Below are 22,847 nucleotides of genomic sequence, written 5' to 3'. Positions count from 1 at the left end.
AAAAACACTAAAAAGCTAGTAATGAGAGCTGTACTTTGTATGTACATTAGTTAAGTTCGGAGCATACTGAGTACAAAGTTCCTTTATTACCATGTTTGGCAGGACAACTGAACAAACGCGAAGATGGTAAATCAGCTTGTTTAAGTGTCACATAATTTACAAACCACATGCTTTTACAATCATGAGCCACATGTGAGGCCCACATGCACAGATACATCCTGCCACAAAAAATCCTCTGCCTGGCTGAAATCACACTAGCATGTGCCCGCGCTGTAGTCTTAGTTAAACCATAGCTATAACGTTTCATGGTAAAATATAAGGTGAGAATTTGGAGCAGTAAAATGGAACCTCAGTAGGGGGCGCTCCTTCCTCTTACAACCCGAGCGGACCAGAGGCTGGAATTATCATCAGACACTGGAGAGACCTACAACCCCATGAAGGCTTCTTCTATAAATACACACAAATATACATAGCTTCATACATAAAGGTATACTGGTGTCATATTGTACACTTATATATAAAGGAATATATTAATATCAAAGACATACACATGCTTACATACTAATCAAAAATAACTTAGATTATGAAAGATAAATCATACAAAAACAGTACTTCTTAAAGTAAAATCTCTATAGGACAATTTTCCCTAAGATCTAGTATTGAGGTCTTCTTGTTTTTTTTTTAATGCAAAAGTCACTTAAAGTTGTAGTGGAAGGAAAAGAGATATCTGAAAAGGTCTGGATTTAGGAAGAGATAGCTTCCCTCATGTTCTAGGAAAGACCGTGAGGAAGAGAAAGTGCACACAGAAGGATGTCAGAGCTGCTCTGCTTTGTGTCACTTCACTTTGTGCTGTCTCTTAAGCCCTCCCCCTCCTTGTCAAAACCTCCCTCCCCGTTGCCTGATTTGCTCTGGACAGCAGCACACAGACGCAGGACGAGTTGATTCGAATCCACCTCCATCCGATTCTGTTTCTATCATCTTTGGTGAGTGCTCGCACGTACGACTGCTTGGCTCTACACTCACTGTTCCACTGTTTTTTATCCACTCCCAAGCAGCTGCCCCCAGCCACACCTACCCCTCGAGGTTTGAGAGATTTCGCTGATGCAACAGCACCCTTCGACTGGATCCCGTTGTTGGGATCATGGCAGTTAGTTTCATAGAAGTACTGTTGTAGAGGTCCTTTCTGAGTCTGGATTCCCTGTAAGACACTGACATTCTCTCCGTGTAAGTCAGTGGCTTCTGTCTTGTTAACCCACACACTTATTGCCTCGCACACCGACTGTTCCCTTGACCTAATACCCTCCTTTGACCTGTCAGTCAAATGTGAGCGTTTATCCCTTTTAACAGGATGGACATCCTCACGGGTCAATCTAGACGAGTCTGCCCAAGACAAAGTCGTACTCCTGTCGAGTGCGCGGTCACCGTGACCCTCGATGCGTTCGTCCATGTCCTCCTGCTTCTCCCCATCCCCGTCCTCCTCCAGCATGCCAGTCTCTAACATGAGCAAAAGAGGTGGGTCTTCTGGAGGTGATGGAGAGGATGAGAACAGGACCCGAGGATGAGCATCGAGAAACAACTCATCTCCCTTTAAGATGTTATCCAGCCCTCCCAGACCCAGACCAGCCTCCACTGTCAAGCTCTCTTCAGGAAAACCTCTTCCAGTTCCCACCGTCCTCTGGCTCGCTGTCCCGATTTTTTGTGTATCTCTGAGCTGATCTGAAGGAGTAGTCAGTTTTGGTCCTGTTTGACCCTTATGTGTTGTAGCAGGACTCACATGGTTTTCCAATGCAGAAACCTGCAATGGCTTATCAGTAGCGTCCTGAAGATTGTCTTTCCTGGAAAAGTCCACAAAGCCTGCGTATTCATACCTGCTGGTGCTGCCAGGTTTGTAATCCTTGGGCACAGAACTATCCTGGGAAACATCCTCGGCCCTGAGTGTAACTCGTTCTGTGGGAACATCTAAACTGCTTCTGTCATTGCTGCCTGAGTTGCTGTTTGATTGGTAGGTTCCTCGACTCTCCACCTTGAATGTCTCTTCGTGTATAGAAGGTTTTACATAATCCTTACGGCTCTGGAGGTTTTTTCTGTTGCTGTGTTGACTGAGCGCAGCAGTCATGTTGTAGTCCGTCTGCGAGGCACTTCCATTGAAGCTGTAGTCCGCGGGGGCAGCTGCGAGGCGAGCGGCTGGGTCATGCCGGTGCTCTCTGCGTTTGTCGAAGCCAGGCTCAGCGGTCGCAGTAGCAATCTTGGACACGGGGTTGTGAGGGAAGGGCAGGGCCGAGGCAATCACCATGGCAACCAGGGGAAGCCAGTGCATCACTCCCAAGACGTATCAGCTGGTGGTTAAAATAGAGCAGACACAAGAGGAGAGAGAGCCAACGTTACTTTATACAATGCAAATTGTGGCTTATACAGTTAAACCAAGCACCACAATTAAAGTGTAAATTGAGAGGTTTTACTGGTGGCCTACAGCTTTATGAGACTGGTGCTTTAACTGCTGAGGTATGGCTCTAAAATCTTGGCAGAACTCGTGGAAAAATAGGTACAGCGAGGTCGATCTTTGTTTCTGCAAGGGGAGTTCAGCTATGAATGGTGCACGCTTTGAAGAGCTCACCTTCAAACGGAGACTCCGACAGACTGGCACATATGTGTGTCAGAAACTTTACAGCCAAAGCTTTTAAATGCACGATTTTTTTTTCTCTTCTGCTGTTGGTACTTTTCTTTACAATTCAAGAATCTGGGACTTTCTTCTACATGTTGTAACTTACAATATACCTTCTTGTCAAAACACACACACACATAATAAAAAAGCATACCAATACAGCTGAGATAAACCGCAAGTATTCTACCTGTTTACACCTGGGCTGTGGGTGAACTGGTGATGGAAATTTAATGACGGATACAGTACTGTATTCAGCTGCACTAGCTTGGAAGAGTTTCAATTATAGAGTGATCGCTATTGTAAACGTCCTGCCTGCCATAACCTGTATTATCTAAACTTTGTGCAGCTTGTAGTTACAAAAGGCTTTAGTGTTGCTTTTTGTGTGGCAAAAATAAGAAGCAGAAATTCTTCTGTATAACTCATTTAGGTCATATACACAATATTATGTTATAAAATGTACATACTAAGCATTTCATAAAACGCATAGTTAACTGTTGACTATTTAATTCACTATTATTGTTTTTGCCCATTTTACTTGGTCACAGAATCTTAGAAGAACTTAATGTTATCACAATATGTCACCCACAATAACAATTCGGAGATTTTTATGCACAGAGATTTTTGGAGGATAAGTGGCACTTAGCCTAAAAATCTGAATAAATTCAGTTTTCAGTTAAATAAGGTAAATAAGGTAAATGAGTCTGATATATGTAGACCAACAAATTGAATCATAATGCAATACTTTATTATTTAGTCTAGGGTACCATGCCGGTGTAACTGAAGTGTGGTGTCAGTGGGAGTAGCACTGTATCAACACTATCCAATTTGTTAGCTCTTTCATTTCCTTCTCCCCTTGTCTGTAACACACACGCATTACAGACACATAAGTATCCTATTATGACAGGCCTGATCCCTTCATTACGCTGATAAATTTCCAATTCACTCATGACCTGAATCATATTTGAACATTACAGTTTTCACAAGACTACCATGCTTTAGCTAGACAGCCACAGCTCCTTGTGGTCATTATGGTGTGGGAACTGAGATACAGTTAAACACCAGTTAAACTCCTGGTTTCAATAGTTTGTCTGACCACTAATTTGAAGGCAAAAATCTTTATTGCCAACCTATCAAATGTGCCCAGTTTACAGATTTTTTTTCTCATCTAAAAAATTATGAGCAAATTTCCTGAAAAGCAAAACTAACTGTTAGTATAAATTTCATTCAATAAAACAAATAAATATAGTCAACCAGACCGCACACTCCCTCGTGTAAGCCAAATGTAAACAATTCCTGACACGCAAAAGACGCTTAGGGTGAATTGCTTCGTCAACTCTGACATTATCTGAATGAAATAAAAAGTTATGACTTGGGCAGAGATGACTCACATGTGACTCAATGTGAGGTTGCCCTCTGACTAACAGTAAAAATATTCCAGTCACCAATCTATACCGCAGGTCCAGCAAGACGGTATTCAAGCAATACTCACGAGCCTACACGGGGGAGGTGAGTGAGGATTTAGTTATTTGTTTAAAAGCAGGGAAAAGGTCAATTGGAAAGAGTTAAAACGGGCGGAATGATGGGAATGTCAGTGATGTAACTTTGCTGGCGAGGCTGCTTCATGGCAAAGGATGCAGACTTGTAAAAAAAACCACAGCAACATAAAATACGTGTCAAAAACTGAATGTTATGACTGTGTTTGTTTGCTGATATTATAATTGTGTTTGTCTTAACGGGTGTGTAACAGCGACTGGGTGGGTGGATCATCGGTGGCTATCAGTGAGTGTGTGAATGAGTGGTGACAAACCTAAATCCTTCCTGTGACAGGACCTGTAACTCGACAGAACCACACCCGGGACACAATGCTGCCGGCGAGAAGCAGCAAGCTTTGGCTGAGACATCACTCATGCTGTCACCCAAGGTGCTGTCGCTCAAAGTGCCTGCTGACGCCAAATCACACCTCAGCGTGTAGAGCTACATGTTTGCTTAGTTTACTGATCAGTGTACCAGGCCTGACAAATGTTTTGTGTGATGGAAACCAATTAAAGTGATAAATCTGACCGTTAACACGAAGGGGAAGCAGTACAGGATCGAATATCCCGGACAGCTGTGGAATACGTGATCAGTTGGAGTTACAGGTTTCCTAAAGGCCTTTGTGGAGCACTCAGACATCACACCGAGGGCAGGCAGGCCAACCGTCTAAGTGGTTTCTTTGTAAAACAGCAGCAGCAGGAGCCGCACTTCATCGCCATGCTCCATTTGCCACAATGACATGGATCATTTGCTCTCCCTGCAAGGCTAGACACCAACTTCTTCCACCCTCTGGACCAAACTCAAGCCCTCACAACCTACACCCCCCCTCCACAGATGAGTATGCACAAATACCCCAGGCTGTCTCAATCAGAAACCTCACTTAGTACGTAAAACCCTACTCGAGACTGCACACTTATGTTAATCCTAATCACCGTAGCCTGAAAGTCTTCAAAATGACCGGCACAGGAAGAATACCACAGGATATAGAGCCTAAACAAACAGATGGAACCACCTCATCGAGCAAAAATCCATGAATAAACAGACTAAACTATGAGGACGCTAACGGAGAGACCTCCAAGAACTCCATTTCTTAGCATTGATTAATATAAGTCCTTGATAGCTCACATACTGGCCTTCTTTTCTGTGCAATCACATTAGCCGTGCATCCATTCGAGCTTCAGAAAAGCGGTCAAAACAAGGCGGAAGATACAACTTGTTCCCAACCTCTGCAATTCAACATTCCCAGCAGATATGAGCATACCTCAGGAAGCATTTTTAAGTGACAGGTTGAAACTGTCCTACTTCAATTTGTTTTTAACCACTCTTAAAATGCAATGTTTCTCCTCGCTCTGACAGTTCAGTATTTTACTTTATATCTCTTTCTATCTATTTATTTATTTAACTCATTTTTATCAGATTAATGTGCTGCTTTTTCCGGTTCTTACATTATACAGCGCTTTTAGCTGAACACAGATTTCACAGGCTGTTACTAAAGGTCTTTTTTATGGACACTTTTAAATACACATAATTGACATTTATTATTTTGTAAAGACATTTAAGAAGCTGATGAAGTTTTCATGAATCACTTGAAAAATTACAATACAGTAGACACCAACTTCCTGTTAATGGATGATAAATTATCGTACATTTTTGTGTATTATCAAGCTACTTTAAGTTAGCGTGAAACACATGCATCAATCCACATTCTTTACATGCCGTCACTCAAAACTCTTGCTCAACATTAACAATAGAAAAACTTTAAACACAGAATATAAACATAAACGTTTTTCTGAGTAAATCTGACACCTGGAAAATTGTTCAGACTCCAGCCAGTGTTAAAGGGAAGAAGGAATCGGGGGAATTATGGTACAGTGTGCCTCTGGCTCTCTCTTGAGACCCACCCCAGGAAACACATGCCATAAAGCAGATCCACACCTGGCAATGGCTACTGTGCTATTTAGCCTGTTTACAAGTTCCACATGTGCGGCTAATGTCAGGCACATCCATCTGACAGCGGGAAAACGCATTCAGTGTTAGGACTGCATTCTCTCCTGAACTAATCCTGCCTCTTTGAAGTTCTGTAACTCCCCCTCGATGGGGGTGGAAGATCTCTGAGGGAAGTTTACCCCTGAAAACAGTTTACATGTCAGATTGCATCCTTCACCAGATTTTAATCACAGGTTGGGTCTGACTAAACGGTCTCAAAAGCATCCATTAGAAACACTGACAGCAGGAGTGGCTGTGACACCATGTGAGATGGAAAAAACATGCAGGTAAATGTTTGTCCTCACTCTGGCTCGTCCCCTCTTTCAAGGTTAAAAATAAAAGCCTTTACACCCATTTACAGTGCCTTGCGGTCCCGCTGTGCAAACAGCCCATTAATTCCAGCTCTGTGATTGTTTCGTACCATGCTCAGCCTGCAGGATCGAGCCCCCTCCTCTCTAACCTTGGCTCTGTCAGTGACACCTCTCTCAAATGACTTGTAGATCTCTCTGGTTCACAAAGGGGAACCCTTCTAATGAGATGCAAGCAAGCCATGCGTCTTCTTCTGTTTAAAAGCGTAAAAAAACTTAAAATCTGTAATGAAATAATTTATATTACACTTAAACTTGCACTTTCACCTGCAAAAACCACCCACGGAGCCTATTCAGCCCCTTATCTGTTGACAGCGCGGAGTTAAGAGATCAGCTGCAGGTATGTTTAAAATGGCAACTTGTGTGATCTACCAGCAGGTTTGTGTTGTGACTCGGTAGCATTCACCTCACCTGAGTGACTGCCAAGGAAAACAACATGTGAAAAACCCTACAAGTGTCGGGCTGCCAAGGAAAACACGTAGACCGTCTTGATCTTCTCAATCAAGTGAGAAATGCTGAGCTTTAAAAAAGAAAGCATGAATCAAATAAAAAATTAAATTAAAATGATCAATTCGTGCCTGTTTATACATGAATGTAATTAAAAAGAGAGCTCGGAGAAATAAATAAATATAAAATGATTAAACTTATTGTAGCCTGACTTAAATAACTTTCTGGTTGTTATCCTCAAAGTGATAGGACCTCACCAGTGCCTTTGAACCAGGGCACTGATAAGCTTCCATCTTCCAATCTAACTTAGCAAGTCTACTTACTTAAGTACGTTACTAAATAAGTATTAATAGAAACTTTCTGCTTCTACTCCACTATAATTTGTATGCAAAATAATGTGCTTTATACTCCATAACAATAATTTTAAAGCTTACAGTTTTTTTTGTTATATATTCCAAAATATAATCATATTAATAAATATTAACTATTATAGCTATATAGATTGAGTTATGATGCATGATCTATTATAATGTATTGTATAATGCATATATTATGATTCTGCATAATTCTGCACATTCTTTTACTGTAAGTACTTTCAGCATATGTTGAACCTACAAGTATTTTACTAATATTTAAGCAGGGTTATGACTTTTTAACTTGTTTCTTCACTTTGCAAAAAGGTTATTCACATTCACACTCTCATCTACTACATCTGTATGGGGGCACTTGGGCTTGGAAATCCGTGTTTTCTGCACCAGTTTTCTATTTTGTATTTATTTCTCATTAAATATTATGCTTTTCAGCGGGCCCCTCTGCCTTGGTCCCCACTATGCCACTCAATTTACAAAATCATGGAACCGCCCCTGTATCTGTAACTGACTGAATGCATAAATAAATGAAGAAGCATGTCTGTATTTCGATTGAGCTGCGCTGCAGAATATTTAAACATTATTTTGAGTGTACGTGTGTGATTTAAAGGCATACCGTTTAGGTGAGATCCGGACCCCGCGTCCTTCCAGCTGACACCACATTGATTGTCGCTGTTGCTCAACTGGTTTAAAAAATAAACCTCAAATCACTTTTACACGCTAACCACAAACGCTATTCACAAACATGTCTTTCTCCTTTTTTAATAGTCCGTGACATCGCACGAGTGCCCCAAAATCCAATGAGGGGAGAGAAAAAAAAGGAAAGGAAAGTAGTTACACACCAGAAAACTCTCCTGTCCCGGGAGCGCTTCCACTCAAGAGAAATACTGTATGCAATAAACCCACAAAACTATTACAAATGTTGACCCGCCCGAAAATGTGGATATTCCATAACTTGTTACTGCTCCAAGGAGCCCCAGAGAAAAATTATGTCAGTTCAAATAAGTGAGCGACGAAGTGGAGCGCTGAAGAAGCTCCCCAAACGTTTTAACAACTCCGAACTCCGCCTGAAACGCGTACAACAAAGCTAGCATTAGCTACAACCAAAACTTCCGGTTAAGAGTTTCAAAATAAAACATCAATTGAGGAATTTGAATTTCCATCCAACGCTGACGGAATGACTGGGCTTTTATTTTAAAGAAGCACGCAGTCTCTTCAGATAGGTCCTGTTAATGGCTTACTGCTAGCTCGACACAGTTGAGACTACTGAGTTTCTCGGTGAAAGCGCAAAGACGGGGCGAACTTTTTTCCCCCCTCAGGATCCTTTAGTAGAATATGGATAAGAGTTCTGGAGCATTCGGCGACTAACATCTGTGAAAGCAGATGTATGAAACAACCGCTCCTAAACAGACACGTAAAAGAGAAAACAGCAATTAGCCCAAAAACAAAGTCACATATCTTTGCTAGCTTGGAATTAACAAGCGTGGCCATGAGATGATCTTAACCGTCACCCCTCCTGTTTTTGATCCCCGCCTCACACTTCACAGGAAAACAGCCTATATGAATGGCAGTAATACGGGCACAGATCCAAGTACGGTGAGTTCATTATGGGGCATCAACTGTAAATTATTACAAACCAGCCGTAGCCGTACTGGATGCCGTAACTCTGCACGGTTGTCGTTTGCAAGTGTGTGAGGCTGCAACATAACCCCGTTTGGCACAATCAAACCTGAAGATGTAACTCTGTGTTTTAATGCCAAATCCAAGTCTGCTCTCAGATTGCTTCCTCTTTGCTTGTGCCAGATTTTTAGGCATGTTTGCAAGACACGTAGAGATGTGAGTGCTTACAGGTTAATTTCGATGTTGGCATGCACATCAAATCCTAGGAAAGAGTAAATAGCCCTAAATTACAACAGGAAGATACTGTATACTCTGACAAGATGATTAAAAACTTACAAAAAAAAATACTGTGCACTGAGGCTATAATTCATCATGTTCGTGTTTAGATTGTTGGGCCTCCTTATCTGAGGACTTTAGGTGGTGATTAGTATGGGGACCCTTGAATTACTCTGGCAAACTAGCCTTGTGTCTAAGGCTTCTGCGTCTGAAAGGTTTAAGGCACCAAAGTGACTTAAACTTTGCTTCAATTTTTCATGGGAAACTTATGAGGTGCGAAAAGGTTATCTATTTTTTGGAGTCATGTGACCACTAACCAGATTTTGTGACATTGCATGGGGAAGGAATAAGGTCCCCGTGAATGACAACATGGAACCCACTAGGCAAAAATGTGTACTCCCCAACCAGTTTGCTCAGTTGCATTTGCAATAAGGTTTTCACCAACTGATGCTGGCTACAAAATGGGTGCTGCACCGAAAACCTCCTTTTTGTTGCTAGCAAATTGATGCAGCTTTGAAGCAGTACATCATCCATTTCCATTTTTTCAAGTTTTACTGCCATTCAGCTAATAGTTAGCGAGTGTTTGCACAGAAGACGGTGCCTTACATGCAAACTTCGGGTGATTGAGACAATCTGCTAGTAACCAAAGCAGTTACAAGGAGGTTTCTGACGCAATCCACTTCACCTAGTGATGTTCAGAAGCCCCAAGAGTCTGGGAATATATATTTTCCCCTTACCAATAGTGGTTGTATCACATCCAAGCAATGTGTGCATGATGTCATATGTTCCAATTTCCTGATAGTCTTAAGGGCTCCATCATTAGCTCCAGGTAATACTAAAGCTGCTTTTGTGAATTATAGTCATTATTAGAAGGGGTGATAATCCAGGATATTGTCATTAGCTAATGACCTGTCAATCACAAATTATCAGCCAATGAGCATGCAGTGTACTACTACTACTTTTACAGTCAGTCCATCACTTGCTTTTCAAGTCTTGTTTCAAAACACCAGCATGGGGACTGCCAAATCACTCAGCTTGAGCCTTCATAACAAGAATTCAGTGACGATTGCATGACATCACAGTCACAGGCATCACATTTTTTTTCTTGAGGTTGAAGTGAAATCTGGAGCTGCCTTCCAGCTGCACAACATAGAGACTAAAACCGTTAATGCACACACGGTGGACAAATCCATGTGCCACAACCCATTAAAAACGTTGCTGCATTTCCTGAATGTGCTTCACTTCTTCAGGACATCAAATAAATTGATCAGTTGTGTGTAACTGCTTGCACCTTGTCTATATTTCTTCTTTGTTTTCCCTCCTCTTATTACCATGCACGAAAGGAGAAATAATTCTCATGCTGTTAAAACCAATTTTCATTTAAATTTCATCAGCTTATCTTCACAAGGTATTCACCAGCCTTATCTTTGGGAAGGTTGCATCAAAACCCCCCAAAAATCTTTCAAATTCTTTCCCCTTAATTTATCCCCACTTGTTTGCATGAATGAAAAAGAACAAGCAGCTAATCTCCATTTATTTGATAAGAAATGTTACACTGGCTAAAAACAAGTTTTTTGCAGGATTTTCTTCTGTATGGTTGCAGGTTTTCAACAGTGATACCTTTATTACTAACCGTAAAGTGTATTTGAAAGCTACTTGCTTAGAAATAGTGAAAATATTTGTTGACGCTACAGGCAAAGTAGCAGGTGTCTGTTTTTTGGAGCGCATCCAAAGGATGTAATTTATATTTCAATGTGACGTATTTTTGGCATACTCTGTATTAATTTGCATATTTCTCATTAAGTGTGTTATTATGTGTTATTTGATGCAGAGCTAGTTCATGTTTTCACATGGTTTTGACTTCCATTCAGTCGTGCAGATATTTGCTGCTTTGATCTTCGAGAATGCTGCGATGCAGGCAGTTCGGATGTACTGTTAAAGCTGGAAGGATGAAAATAAGAGTTGTTGACTAGCCACTCTGTTCGCTCACAGGTCTTCAGGGGAAAGTCAGCCAAGGCCCGTAGGAGTCACAATGGAGGTCTATAGAGGACGCACAGGCTGACAGACAGTTCAGCGGGTCCTCGGCGCAGATAAGTCACCCCTATACAGACCAGACGAGGGTTCATTGCTATTGACCTGCGAGAACAGCGCGTCCACTGAGCCTCCCCACCTTGAATGGCCTTGTTGAAAAGGAGAGCCATAAATTGGCAGATGAGCAGTGAGAGGAATGGGGTGGGGGTCTACTCTGCCTCCCCTCTTCATCCCACCTCCCACTCTCTCTTGCTCTCTCACATGCTATCTCTTTCTTTCCTTTACCAAGTAGTGGTTTCCATCTCACCAAACCCCTTTCCCCCTGAATGTTTAAAAAGATGAAAGGATAAGGAAAAGAATGGAGACAAAAGAGCGCAGGCTTGTGTTACAACCCTGCCCCTGAGAGACTGCTCATGAAAGAGTTCGGGGATGGGAGAGATAGGGACCTGGAGAGGAGACACAGAAAGAGAAGGGGGGGATCGTGAAAAGAGGGTTTTCAGGCCGCTAAAACGGGTCACTCTTGTATTGAGAGGCAGACTAAAGTGCAGTCTTCACTCTGAGTTGGAGACATTTAACACTGTCAGGACCATCAGATGGAAGGCGGCGTTGATATACTTGTACTCACTGAGTGATTGCACAAGCGCACATGACTTCATGTGCACACGCTTTGTTTGTCTTATCCTCATCCAGCGTACAGTAGAAGCAGAGAATCTTCTGAGAATTTTCGGGATCGTCTTTGCCAATCAAACACAAACACTTGCGCGCACATACATACACACTCCCTGGTGTCTCCTTTGCGGCATTCCTACCCCTTGGCATTTACTGTCAGTCGCTCGAAATCCGTTCAACCCTCCCACCATTCTCTCTATCTCCTTCCCTGTCTGAACTTGCCCTGCGTGCACTTAGATATTTCCACCTCGGGGTGCATCAATGAGAGTTTGAGTGGTTGAGAGAAACAGAGCAAGAGAAAGTTGTTAGCTCGGTGTGGATGGGAATCACCTTCAGACAAAGCGATGACTGAAAAGGCAGGGATGCGTTTTTCTCGGGCTTTCGCGTGCATATTTAAGACATGCAAATGTAACTGTGACCGTTTCACAACCGAGGAGACCCAGAGGTTTATCTCAGGCATTCATTCACAGAACAAGTTTTGCTTCATACTACCACTCTAACACGTCACATTAAAAGCTTTCCTTAATCCTTAAGTCATCAAAACCCTTTAAAGTTAAGCCACACTATTTAGCAGGTAAATTCAGTGCTGTACAGTGGTTTTCTGTTTTCAGCAAACAACAGTATCATGACTGAAACAGGTTTCCGGTCTTTTATTAAAGCCCCGTAAAGAAAACAAACAAACAGATTTCTTTTATAGCACAGCGCTGCCTTGTACAGAGTCTCTCCCTTCAGAGGAGCAATTGAATTTGACTCCACACGTGATCCACCTTTTGGATCCCGACATCTTCAACTGGTTCTCATTTTGAAGTTTCCAGATGTCACTCTTACTCCCTTCGGCCCCTGTGATGAATCTTTCCCACAGGCAGCGCCATCAGACATCAGCTTGTTGCTTCTGCACTGGACATCCTCCTGCATTTGAAACTCGGATCCGAGCGAAATTGGAAGGTAGCTATTATAGCAATTATTGCAAATAGCTGAGCCGAGCTGACAGGGCGAGGCTCTCAGTCTGTCTGTCCACAACAGAGCCACCAAGTCAGGCCTCAATTACACATCCTCAGCCTCCCCAAGGTACCTGGTGTCAGTCCTCCATCATCTCCTCTTCCATCTTCACTCACTTTGATCCTTATTTTAGTGTCTTCACCTGATTTCCTGACATTTTCAATCCTTTTCCGTGTTTCTTCCATCACTCGCCTCACACCCGCCGCATTCCACCTCCTGCTCACCCCTAAAAAAACCCTCTCTAATGAAAACTGCACTGCCAGTGCTACCACACACGTACACACTGAGGTATAGCTGCATGTGTTTCCAATTTCAGGCGTAATGCTCCGTTCTCCGCAATCTGACCCAATTAGCCAGAGCCTCCTGGAAATGCCCCAGTCGCCAGACACGGTGGCAAAGAGGTAAAGGTCAAAGGTGAGGTCATTCATGGGGGAGTCATTCATGCATCACCTCCTGCCTGCCTGCCTGTCTGTCTGTCTTTGACATCCCTGTGCGCGCCACTTCAGCTGCTGTCCAGTTTCCCCGTGAACATATTTAGCACAGGTGTAGGTTTGAGCACAAAAAGCAAGCCAAGCCTGAAATTGAATTTCACAGCTTACTAAAGGTCAAAGAGGATGACAGGGTCTGGAGCCAGACCACACATAAACATGCAAACAGCGCACATGTACACCGAAGACAAGAATGCACACACACACGCACGCGCCCATACCGATACACTGCCGCTCTGACAAACAAACAGCACATGCGGCTACAAGTCTTTCCTGCATGAAACTGAAATTAGCGTATGGAATGTTCACCTTCGGGAAAACAGTTTGGGAGGGAGAGGGAATATGAGCATCAAAGCTCCAAAGCCCTCATTAGGAGAACGGGGTTTGGTAATTCAGTTTAATGCCTAATTAGAAACAGGTTCAAATGGGTGCAAAATGCAGACTGGCGCTGTGTTGCATTGCATAGCAGTCTGCCTCGTTCCACGTCTCTCTCAGTTTGGATTTTGTGTGATGTGCGATGTAGCTGGGTCATTGTCAGTTTACGAAACGGTTTCACACAACGCATGCACACACTCTGCACGTCTTGTTTACATCGTCTGCATCGCTGTTACCTCTCCCCTTACAGCACCTCTCTCTCTCCCGCGGATCAGCTCTCAGTAACTCCTCCTCGTCTCCTTATCTGTGCCTCCTCAGTGTCCTGTTACAGGACCCAGTCCACCTACAGAGGCTACACTTTCATTCAGTCTGGATCCCCTAGATTAGACATGCAGCCTAAATAGTGAGTGATCTATTTACAGTTACATCCTCCATGACGCCGGCACAGTCCACATCTTCCTCGGTTTCTCCCCTTTGCCCTCGCCGTTCCTCTCCATCCCCTCACCTCCTCTTCCATGTGCCCTTTTTTTTGCCAACGGGGGAAAAAATGTTACACATTGTAAACTTTACTCACTGTACAACACCCGTAGGATTGAATTTCAGTGGCAGACTTTGTGTTTGAACTGGTCTGGCAATTAGTAGAGGATAGACTTACGGCTCACCTACTGCACAATGGAAACACCGGCCCAGTTGTACAAGCCCCTGTTCCCATTCTGCCCCTCTCCATCTGTCCTCCTGTGGGACTGTGTGTGAGCGGTGGGTGTGCATGGAAGGGTATGTTTGAAATTCTTGTAGGTTGCACAGTTTCATGTGTGCGAGTTTAAATTTGTTGTTGCTGGCACCGGATAAAAAACATCAAACTCAGTAGATGCCAAGACTTTAAGAATACAGTACACAATGCACTAACATCTGGCTTATAACTGTGATGTTGTTATGAGTAGAAACTAGTGTTTGTTAATGTATAATTTGTGTAATAATCAAAGATATGCCCTTATAAAGGTAGGATAACAAATACTCTACATGAAAAGTGGAAACCTGTGAGGCAGAAAAATTAATCCAATGCAATTTGTCTAAAAAGCAATTGAGGTTGACTCCATCAGCGAGCCAGTTCTCACAGACGTCCACATTAAGATGTTCAGCTTTGAAGCATTAAAAAACAGGTTTACAGTGTGTTGCAAACAATGTTTGATCTCTGGTTATAGTTTCTCTCGTAAGGTATAGATTTATGGATGTGGCTGCTTTGATTAACATTGATTAACCTTACCTGCACTAATTCAGTTCCCTAAATCGAACCACTCAAATGTCTCTCTTTGGCTTTTAGACATTTGTTAACAGAATTATCCTACAAATGCTGTGCAGTATAGCCTATGTGAGAAGCTTGTGCTCCAGTTGTGGTGAGTGAAATTCTAATATTTTATTAGTGTGTCACTAATTAGCAGATTGCACCTGTGCAGCTCATGCATGCTGCTTGCTAGCCAAGCTTTTTAGTGTTAACTGATAACTTTGCACTCCACCCTCTGCTCTGCTCTCTGGGTCGCTTCTCACTAAAACACTAATGCTGAGGTTTCAAAATACATAGTCGGGAAACCATGTCGTCACGGTGGTTGCATCCATCGTTTTTGTGCAATTTGTGGAATAAAAACAAATTTTATGTTTGTTTAGCTTTTGTGTAAAATGGCATTGCAGTACAAAGCATCTGTGCGGTCTTTTAAGTCTTGTTCTTATATTAATATTGTTCTCGTATACACTTAAATTGACACTTAAAGTTCAACCCTAAAGAATCCTTCACATAATGAATATCTTACTGACCTAAATATTTGCTGAATGTGTTTTTGTGTATCCTTAAGCTAAAATTAGAATGGACTCAGCAACAAGTGACATCTGCTCAGCAGTCCACATTACAGATCAGAATTTCTGGGGTTTTTAATTTTGGGTTTTTTTTGTAGTGAGCAATCCTTAAAGATACCACAGAAGTTAACTGAATGTGCATCAATGTATAAAATCCCCTTTTTATTAGTACTCTCGTTTCGTTGTCATTTTATTTTACTCTAGTTTTGTGTGTGCCAAGCCAGCAAGGAAACGGCTGTGCGGGTTTCATACTATACCGAAGAATGCTTCCTTATTAATGTCTGCAAAGTCACGTTGTTATACAACATCATGTATGACAGTTGAGATGCTACACTCATAAATCACCCCCCATTCCACCCCTCCTCATAAAGCCTCGGGCCTCCAGTCTTTACGAAAAAAAAGTAAGGCGCTTAAGAAGAAGAAGAAGATGACTGTCATGAACTTTGACATTTAACATGCCAACTGAGGTCTAGACATAGCTCTTGGGTTTTGTGATTATTTATATTTCCTTTTGTCTTAAAAAAAACAAAAAAACAACTTTTGAGTAACTGTTACAGTGTTCCTGGAATTATTGCAACTTTGTGTGTTGTACCCACATATTTAATTAGCAGTGACATTCTGGTTTTTTTTCCCCACTTATATCAAAATCAGGGGCTCACGAATCCCTGCCCAAGCACTCAGGGTGATAATCCTAAGTGTTAGAGTTGAGCCCCAGAGTATCCACACTCCAAGTGGACAGAAATCTGAAAGGTCATGAGCGTTATGTTACATATCTTACATGCTTTCATAAACAGAATGATTTAATATTGAATATTGATGCTGAATTGATTTTGTTTTCCCGGTGAGCAAAACATATTCTACAAGACTCCCAGGTCAATAGATACCTCAGTGGTAGTGGAAATTGATTTTCTTCTGTTTTTCTGTTCTGCTGTTGTCTACTGTTAATCTAATCTAATCACCATCAGCAGCTTTTGATTATTTGCTTGGAGGTACCATCCAGTTGGTTAAATCTTCAGCTATTGCAATGTCCCAATGCTGCCTAGCCATCATATGAATGAGCAGAAAGTAAAATTAATTGAGTCATTTTAAAATACAAAATGCGATAATAAAGCACAGTTGTGGATAGCCCTTATCACAGAGTGCAGACTTAACACAAACCATGTTAATTTAAAACATTCATATTTCTTAATTGCATGTATACTGGGCTGTTCCTCAGAGGTAGGGCAGTCAGTGCTGCCAGCAAAGGCCAGAGGAGATATATAGAGAGAACTTTCTATGTATTTTCAAGTCGCAGAGAAACCTCATTTTGACTTTTATAGCAAAAAAAAAGAAAAGAGAAAAAAAAATGTATAAAAAATGTATAAAATCCCCTTTTTATTAGTACTCTCGTTTCGTTGTCATTTTATTTTACTCTAGTTTTGTGTGTGCCAAGCCAGCAAGGAAACGGCTGTGCGGGTTTCATACTATACCGAAGAATGCTTCCTTATTAATGTCTGCAAAGTCACGTTGTTATACAACATCATGTATGACAGTTGAGATGCTACACTCATAAATCACCCCCCCTTCCACCCCTCCTCATAAAGCCTCGGGCCTCCAGTCTTTACGACGCAGCGCTCTGGAATGACAAACCTGAAACTTCTCATCTTCTTTATCACTTTATTTCTAACTCCGTGTATTGATAAAGTGTCACGGTTCATGGAAAAAGCCTGACCCTTGTATGTGCAGTATGTAGCAGCTCCACCCTTGGGCCCCCATGCACTTTGAGGCCTCACCGACTGACACTGATATCTGTCAATGTATCCCTCAGGGGGAAGCTGTTGAGCAGGTTTCTTCCATTCAGTGAAGAGTCATAGCACCCTCCTGTGGAAGGGAGGATAATGATGCCCCCCCCCCCTCAAAGTCCCCAAACTTATTCCTTGCTGAATTTCCATAATCACTTTAAAGTTGTGTCTCGCATCTATCTTCCACCTTCTGTGTGATCGTTGTCACTGGTAATTAATGCCTGTCCCGTGCGTTCCCCAAAAGTGTAACCAAAGTGATATAAAAGAGGCTTGTGATAGATACAGTCATGAAGGCTGACAGAAAGGAGGGAGGGGAGGAGATGGGAGTGAGGGTGAGATGCAGTGGGGTGAGGTGGGGGAGGAGAGGGGCTCAGAGCATCAAGCTGTTGTATTAATCTGCAAATTTCCTCAGATGACGCAAGGACTGTGACTTCGCCTCCCATCCCCTCTTCGTCTTCATCATCTCCACGTCCCTGCTCTGCGTGTCTCTCCCGATGCCTCGCTCTTGTCGGATGGGAAACAGCGACACACAGCAGGTAAGCTCGGCCGTCTCCTTATTGTCGTTTTTTATATTCTCCTCCATTCATTCATGCCTCGCACACAAGCGCTAAATTTGCATCATTTGTCACCTTTATCAGTTATCGTATCATTTGTGATTATTGGGTGTTTATTTCCAGACACATTAATGGTTTGTTTCATCCTTTTTTCTGCAAAGATTGTGAATGTTTTGGGTTTTAATTTCATTGAAGACATTGGTTTGGGTGATTTTTCAGTTTTTCAACATGTGGGCCCTGTCATGTTTTATCAGATGTGAGTAAGAGGAAGAAAGATCAGAGAGGGATCAGAGAGATTCAAAGCAGGAAAAAGAAGTTTCCAAAAAGGTCTGGTGGCCAAATGAGAAGATGGATTTACTGTATGAAGGGAATGAGCTGTGTTAAATTTAGTCCTGCTGGAGTGAGGGGCGATAGAGAAATTGCGGCGACAGATCAAAAAAGGAAAAGACAGGAGAAGGAAGGAGAGCGAGAGGAGAAAAAGGGAGTTTATAAACTGCAGAGCTTTACTGGGGTGAAGAGAGCAGATGTGATAGACAGTCTGTGCTTAAGGAGTTCAAACAACAGATTAATGCACTCAGATTATCGTCCGTGAGAGAGAGGAGGGGAGGGTGTGTGTGTCTGTGTGTTGACATGTGTTCACGCACGCACATGCAGACAACACCACACACACAAGAACTCAAGTCTTTTCTCTCATTTGCACTCTACCTATTCTCACATCTTAGCAAAATAAAGCTGCCACATTTATTGTTTGTATCTTCTCAGACGTTGGGATTTTCTTCATGTTATTGCATATGTAACGCTGTCCAACAGATAGGCCTGAGACGTAAAGTGTTATTTGTTCATGTCAGCTTGTCACATCCTTGACTTCCTTTGAATTAACCTCAGCCCACTTCTGAAATATTATCCAGAGCCTGCTCCTGACATGCCTAATTTCATTCTACTGGTGATCTTCAACTTGTGTGAACTGACAGGAAATTCAAGTGAGATATCTTTGTGCACTAGAAGGAATTGGATTTGACAGCATTTATCAAATCCAAATTCGGTGCTGAATCTGATTATCGAGTATCAAAAGTTTTCTGTTATTCACTCAGTCAGACAGTCAAGAGGCAGCATCTAGACCCATGTGCGCTCACATGTATGTGTGCAGACCTGATGTGGTTGACACTGACCTTCACTGACTGTAACCCCGCTGCTTTTGCGATCTGGTAAACTCATACACCAGGCATGTGTTTGAAGGCAGTTGTGCATATGTTGAAGGAGTTTTGTAGCGCTCTGCTTTGAAGTGCACGGACACTCGTGCTGTGTATCTGTCATCGCTGATATCTAGAATATGGGTGTCTGTAGGGAGAGAAGGCCATTATGGTGTTTTTGCGGTGCAGCATGTGCCCGTTATCTCTGGTCTTTGAGTGTAACTGTTATTGTGCAGCTTTACAAAAATGTGTTAGCAGCTGAAGCAGGCAATCAGATCATGTTTTGCAAGGTAAAATTAGATATTTGCAATACAAATGACCACCTGAAAGTTTTTTTACACGGATTTCAAGGTTTTTTTAAGGCTCAAAATTGGCCTTTGGCAGATGGCCGAGTCTGGTTCTGCCACAGGTTTCTTACTAGTAAAAGGGCAGTGTTCCTCGACAGCATTGCCAAGTGTTGTTCAAGGGAGTGTGTCTCATCTAGGAACCTTTACCTTTTAACACAAAAGACTACAGTTGTTATAAACTGGTGCTATAAAAATTAAATTGTAGTCAATTGAAATAGTCTCAAAGTTTATATAGTTAGTTGCATTTTCCTATTTTTTCTGTCTGTTTAATGAACAACAATGTATTTTATGCTCAAATAAATGAAACCCACCTTAAAAGAAGTGAGTGTATTTTTAATACAGTTCTGGTGATTTTCTATCGTGGAACGCCGTCATGGTCACAAACTGAAAAGAGAAAGAAGATTTGAAAAGGTCTTTGAAACTTTGAACTAAAATGCACATGTTAGGAATGTTGAAAAGTAATCAGCAGTTTCCATTTGTCCTGATGACTAATTAGACCCAGAGGTGAAATGATGAGTTAATTATTTATGAGCTTAAAACAAATTTGAACCTTTATAGTCATTTTTAAGTGAGAGACAGATTGTTGCATACATTTGAGAAGATGATGTCATCTTCTCAAATGTGTGACTTTGCTGCTTTTTTTTTCATTTATGTGGCAGGAAGACTTCATGTTATTTGGTTGATTTTCTGTCATGTAACTGACCAGACAATCATTGATTTATGCAAAAAAAACCCAAACATTAGCCAGCTACAACAGTACAACGCATTCATTTTCGTGAGATTGCACAATGGTGCTAACAGGATAACACACCCAGATCTTCTCATTTATTACATATGCAATGGCAGTTGTGTGTTGTGTAGTTTATTGTGTTTGCTGCAGTGGCCATCCTCATCTCCCTCTGCTGAACAAGGGTGGTGGAGGGGCGGGATGGGGATTATATCTCGATCCGTTTGCAAGGCTCACACCAAACAATCAACCATTGGAAATAATCCTCCGACACACCCGTACACACCCGGAGTTCACACACACACACACACACACACACACACACAGATGGTTCCTCAAAATAAAATACAGCGCATATTTGTAACATCCACACATGGAAAATCTTTACATAGATACACAATTTGATATTGTGTTTGTAAATTTGAATGCCAACCTCGATTGAAAGAACAAAATAATTATTGGTTGGAATTTAGTCTGTGTAGAAAGCACCAGTGAATCAGGTGATTTAGTGGGAGACGAGTACATTTGATCGGTTTACATGCCGTCACACAGCGATCCCATCTGGATGCAGAAGTTCTCCTACAGTTCATGTTCGTTCCATTAAAAAGTTGAGCCTCTCCTACAGCCTGCAGTTTATATATCAAAATTGCGTAGAAGCAAAAGTGACATTCTCACATTTACTCACTTAAAAACCAAGAGAACAACAATATTTTGCGTTACTACAACAACTTTATCACGGCAAATGGTCAAATCGATTTATTCACGGTCCTTTGTTGCTGAATTCAGATTTAAAAATGTTGATTTTTCTATTGGCAGCAGATATTCAGACCACATCCACGTTTGTATGTTGATTTTTAGAAGAAATCAAAAAGCTTGTGCGCAGTGAACGTTAAGCTCAGTGACAGTCAGACACACTGGGTGGAAGGAGGGGAGTTAGAGCTGCGTCTGTTTGATCTCTTGGATCAACGTCTGTGATCGAATGGTCGGATTATTAATGTGGAGGACTATGGGTGGAAATGAGGAAGGGGGTTGACGAGCCTGCGACAGACAAACTGAGGTAGTTCTCTCGAGTTGTACGCGCACCTTTTTATCTACAGCTGCCTGGGCTCATTTACAGTAATCAGAGCTCGCTCTTTGGGGAGATTAACTCATTCTGGCATGGTGACCCGTCGCCCTGGAAGCCATGACGATTAAGAAGATGTGTCGTAAGTGCATGACCGCATGTGAAGACTGATTGTGATGGTTGTCACGCGCTGCACAGGTCATCATCACACATCAGATGGATGACCGCATAGTTTACACTGAGGGACCTCATGTTTATCCAGTCACCATTACTCTGAAAGTCACTGTGGGAGGCTTTCTGTCTGGTGTCTGTATTTGGCAAAGAGGGGATGTAAACAGCAATGCTATCACTACTGTACCAGCAGGGTTTATTTCTGCTCTAGGCTTCACTCGCTTTGAAGTTCCTCTTCCTTTACCCCTGTGTTTCAGCACTTATCACTAACATGTGTTTCCAGAGCTCTTGCAAAGATTTAAAGGCGTTCTCTCTTCAAAGGAATATGTCCCCGTGTCTGCAGCCTACCTGGCAGACTGTTAATACCTGTGTCATGTTGCTCTGAAATCCTGGATTTACTGTAAGCTGGCTGACCAAACTGAATCCACTGACTTGAATTCTTGCATTTTATTCGTGATGTAACAGAAATTCCATGCGGTGCATGGCCTTTGCTCTGTATTCTGTTTAGGGCTTTTCAGGCAAGACTTTAGAAAGTTAAGGAGTCAGATTCAATCTTCCCACACTGTAAATGGTCTCGGTTTTCCTCTGTTGAACAGAGCCAGCAGGTCAGCCCAACAAGAGTTGCTTCCTAGAGGACAGCTACATTTTGTCTTGAGGCAGCGCTGACATTTCCTGGAGCAGGAAAGTAATCTCTCTGTTGGGGAAGGAAGACAGATTTGCAGCACTGCGTCAGGTCCTTGAGGATGTCTTTGCAGCTTACACTCATCACTGCTGCTCTCATCTCAGGATACATGCTGTTGATTAGTTTTTTCAAGATCTCTTATCAGGAAAGGAGAGGATGAGAGATATTGTTATTCTCATAGTATTAGTCTTTTTCACATTCAGCAGGATTTTACATTGGTTTTGCTTGTTGTCTGTTTAAAAATTAAACTTTACTCATTCACTGTCTTCGTAGTAGCCTCTTTTGGAGCCTCTCACGTCTCAGTTTGAAACTTTTACATTTTTGGGCTCGATTTTTTCCGCCTACTGTGGTCATTTAAATCCACACAGGGAGCGGACAGTTGTCGTAAACACTGAGGAAAAGGGGAGAGACGTCTTTCTCTTATTCTCATTCGCATATGCAAGCAAATTGCATGTGGTCAGCTGACATTACCAAACAATGTTCATGCTAAGAATGACATAAGGATTGAAAAGAGGATTTGTGAAGACTATTAAGAGGAACCCCCTCCTCCTCCTCGCCTCAGTACTCCATTCACCGAGGATTATATCTCTGCAATTGAAACTTGGCTAGGCGTTCTCCGGCCCTGATACGCACCAATTTGGATAACTCTGGAAATCCAAATT

General features: G+C 42.1%; 2 protein-coding genes across 4 annotated transcripts in view; one reads left to right on the top strand and one right to left on the bottom strand.

Annotated features, from left to right (window-relative positions):
* Window positions 1-67: 67 nt before the first annotated feature.
* LOC116328601 lies at window positions 68-8,441 on the bottom strand. Of its 3 annotated transcripts, XM_031750425.2 has the most exons (3): window positions 8,207-8,438; window positions 7,981-8,047; window positions 68-2,336 (listed from the first exon to the last, which is right to left on the bottom strand). In XM_031750425.2, the coding sequence occupies exon 3, from the start codon at window positions 2,315-2,317 to the stop codon at window positions 857-859; it is 1,461 nt and encodes a 486-aa protein (XP_031606285.1). In that variant the 5' UTR covers window positions 2,318-2,336; window positions 7,981-8,047; window positions 8,207-8,438; the 3' UTR covers window positions 68-856. The 3 variants fall into 3 exon arrangements, with proteins under 3 accessions (XP_031606285.1, XP_031606292.1, XP_039467187.1); XM_031750432.2 differs by lacking the exon at window positions 7,981-8,047 and having other exon boundaries at window positions 8,207-8,441; XM_039611253.1 differs by lacking the exons at window positions 7,981-8,047; window positions 8,207-8,438 and adding an exon at window positions 6,603-6,989.
* A 174-nt stretch (window positions 8,442-8,615) lies between these two features.
* The window catches only part of slc1a9 (solute carrier family 1 member 9), a 32,561-nt gene continuing 18,329 nt past the window's right edge, over window positions 8,616-22,847 (top strand). The window contains exons 1-3 of the mRNA XM_031750982.2: window positions 8,616-8,960; window positions 11,253-15,216; window positions 17,864-17,987. The gene's annotated coding sequence lies outside the window, so the exon portion shown is untranslated. The remainder of the gene's footprint in view (window positions 8,961-11,252; window positions 15,217-17,863; window positions 17,988-22,847) is intronic.

Source organism: Oreochromis aureus, linkage group 4 (assembly GCF_013358895.1).
Source record: "Oreochromis aureus strain Israel breed Guangdong linkage group 4, ZZ_aureus, whole genome shotgun sequence".
Taxonomy (NCBI): Eukaryota; Metazoa; Chordata; class Actinopteri; order Cichliformes; family Cichlidae; genus Oreochromis; species Oreochromis aureus.
Note: the sequence above shows the minus strand (reverse complement) of the source record. Positions and strands in the feature narration are given on the sequence as shown.

Bases quoted from the DNA above. Each gene is read 5' to 3' on its own strand.
- LOC116328601 (XM_031750432.2), bottom strand. From the start codon at position 2,317: ATGCACTGGCTTCCCCTGGTTGCCATGGTGATTGCCTCGGCCCTGCCC.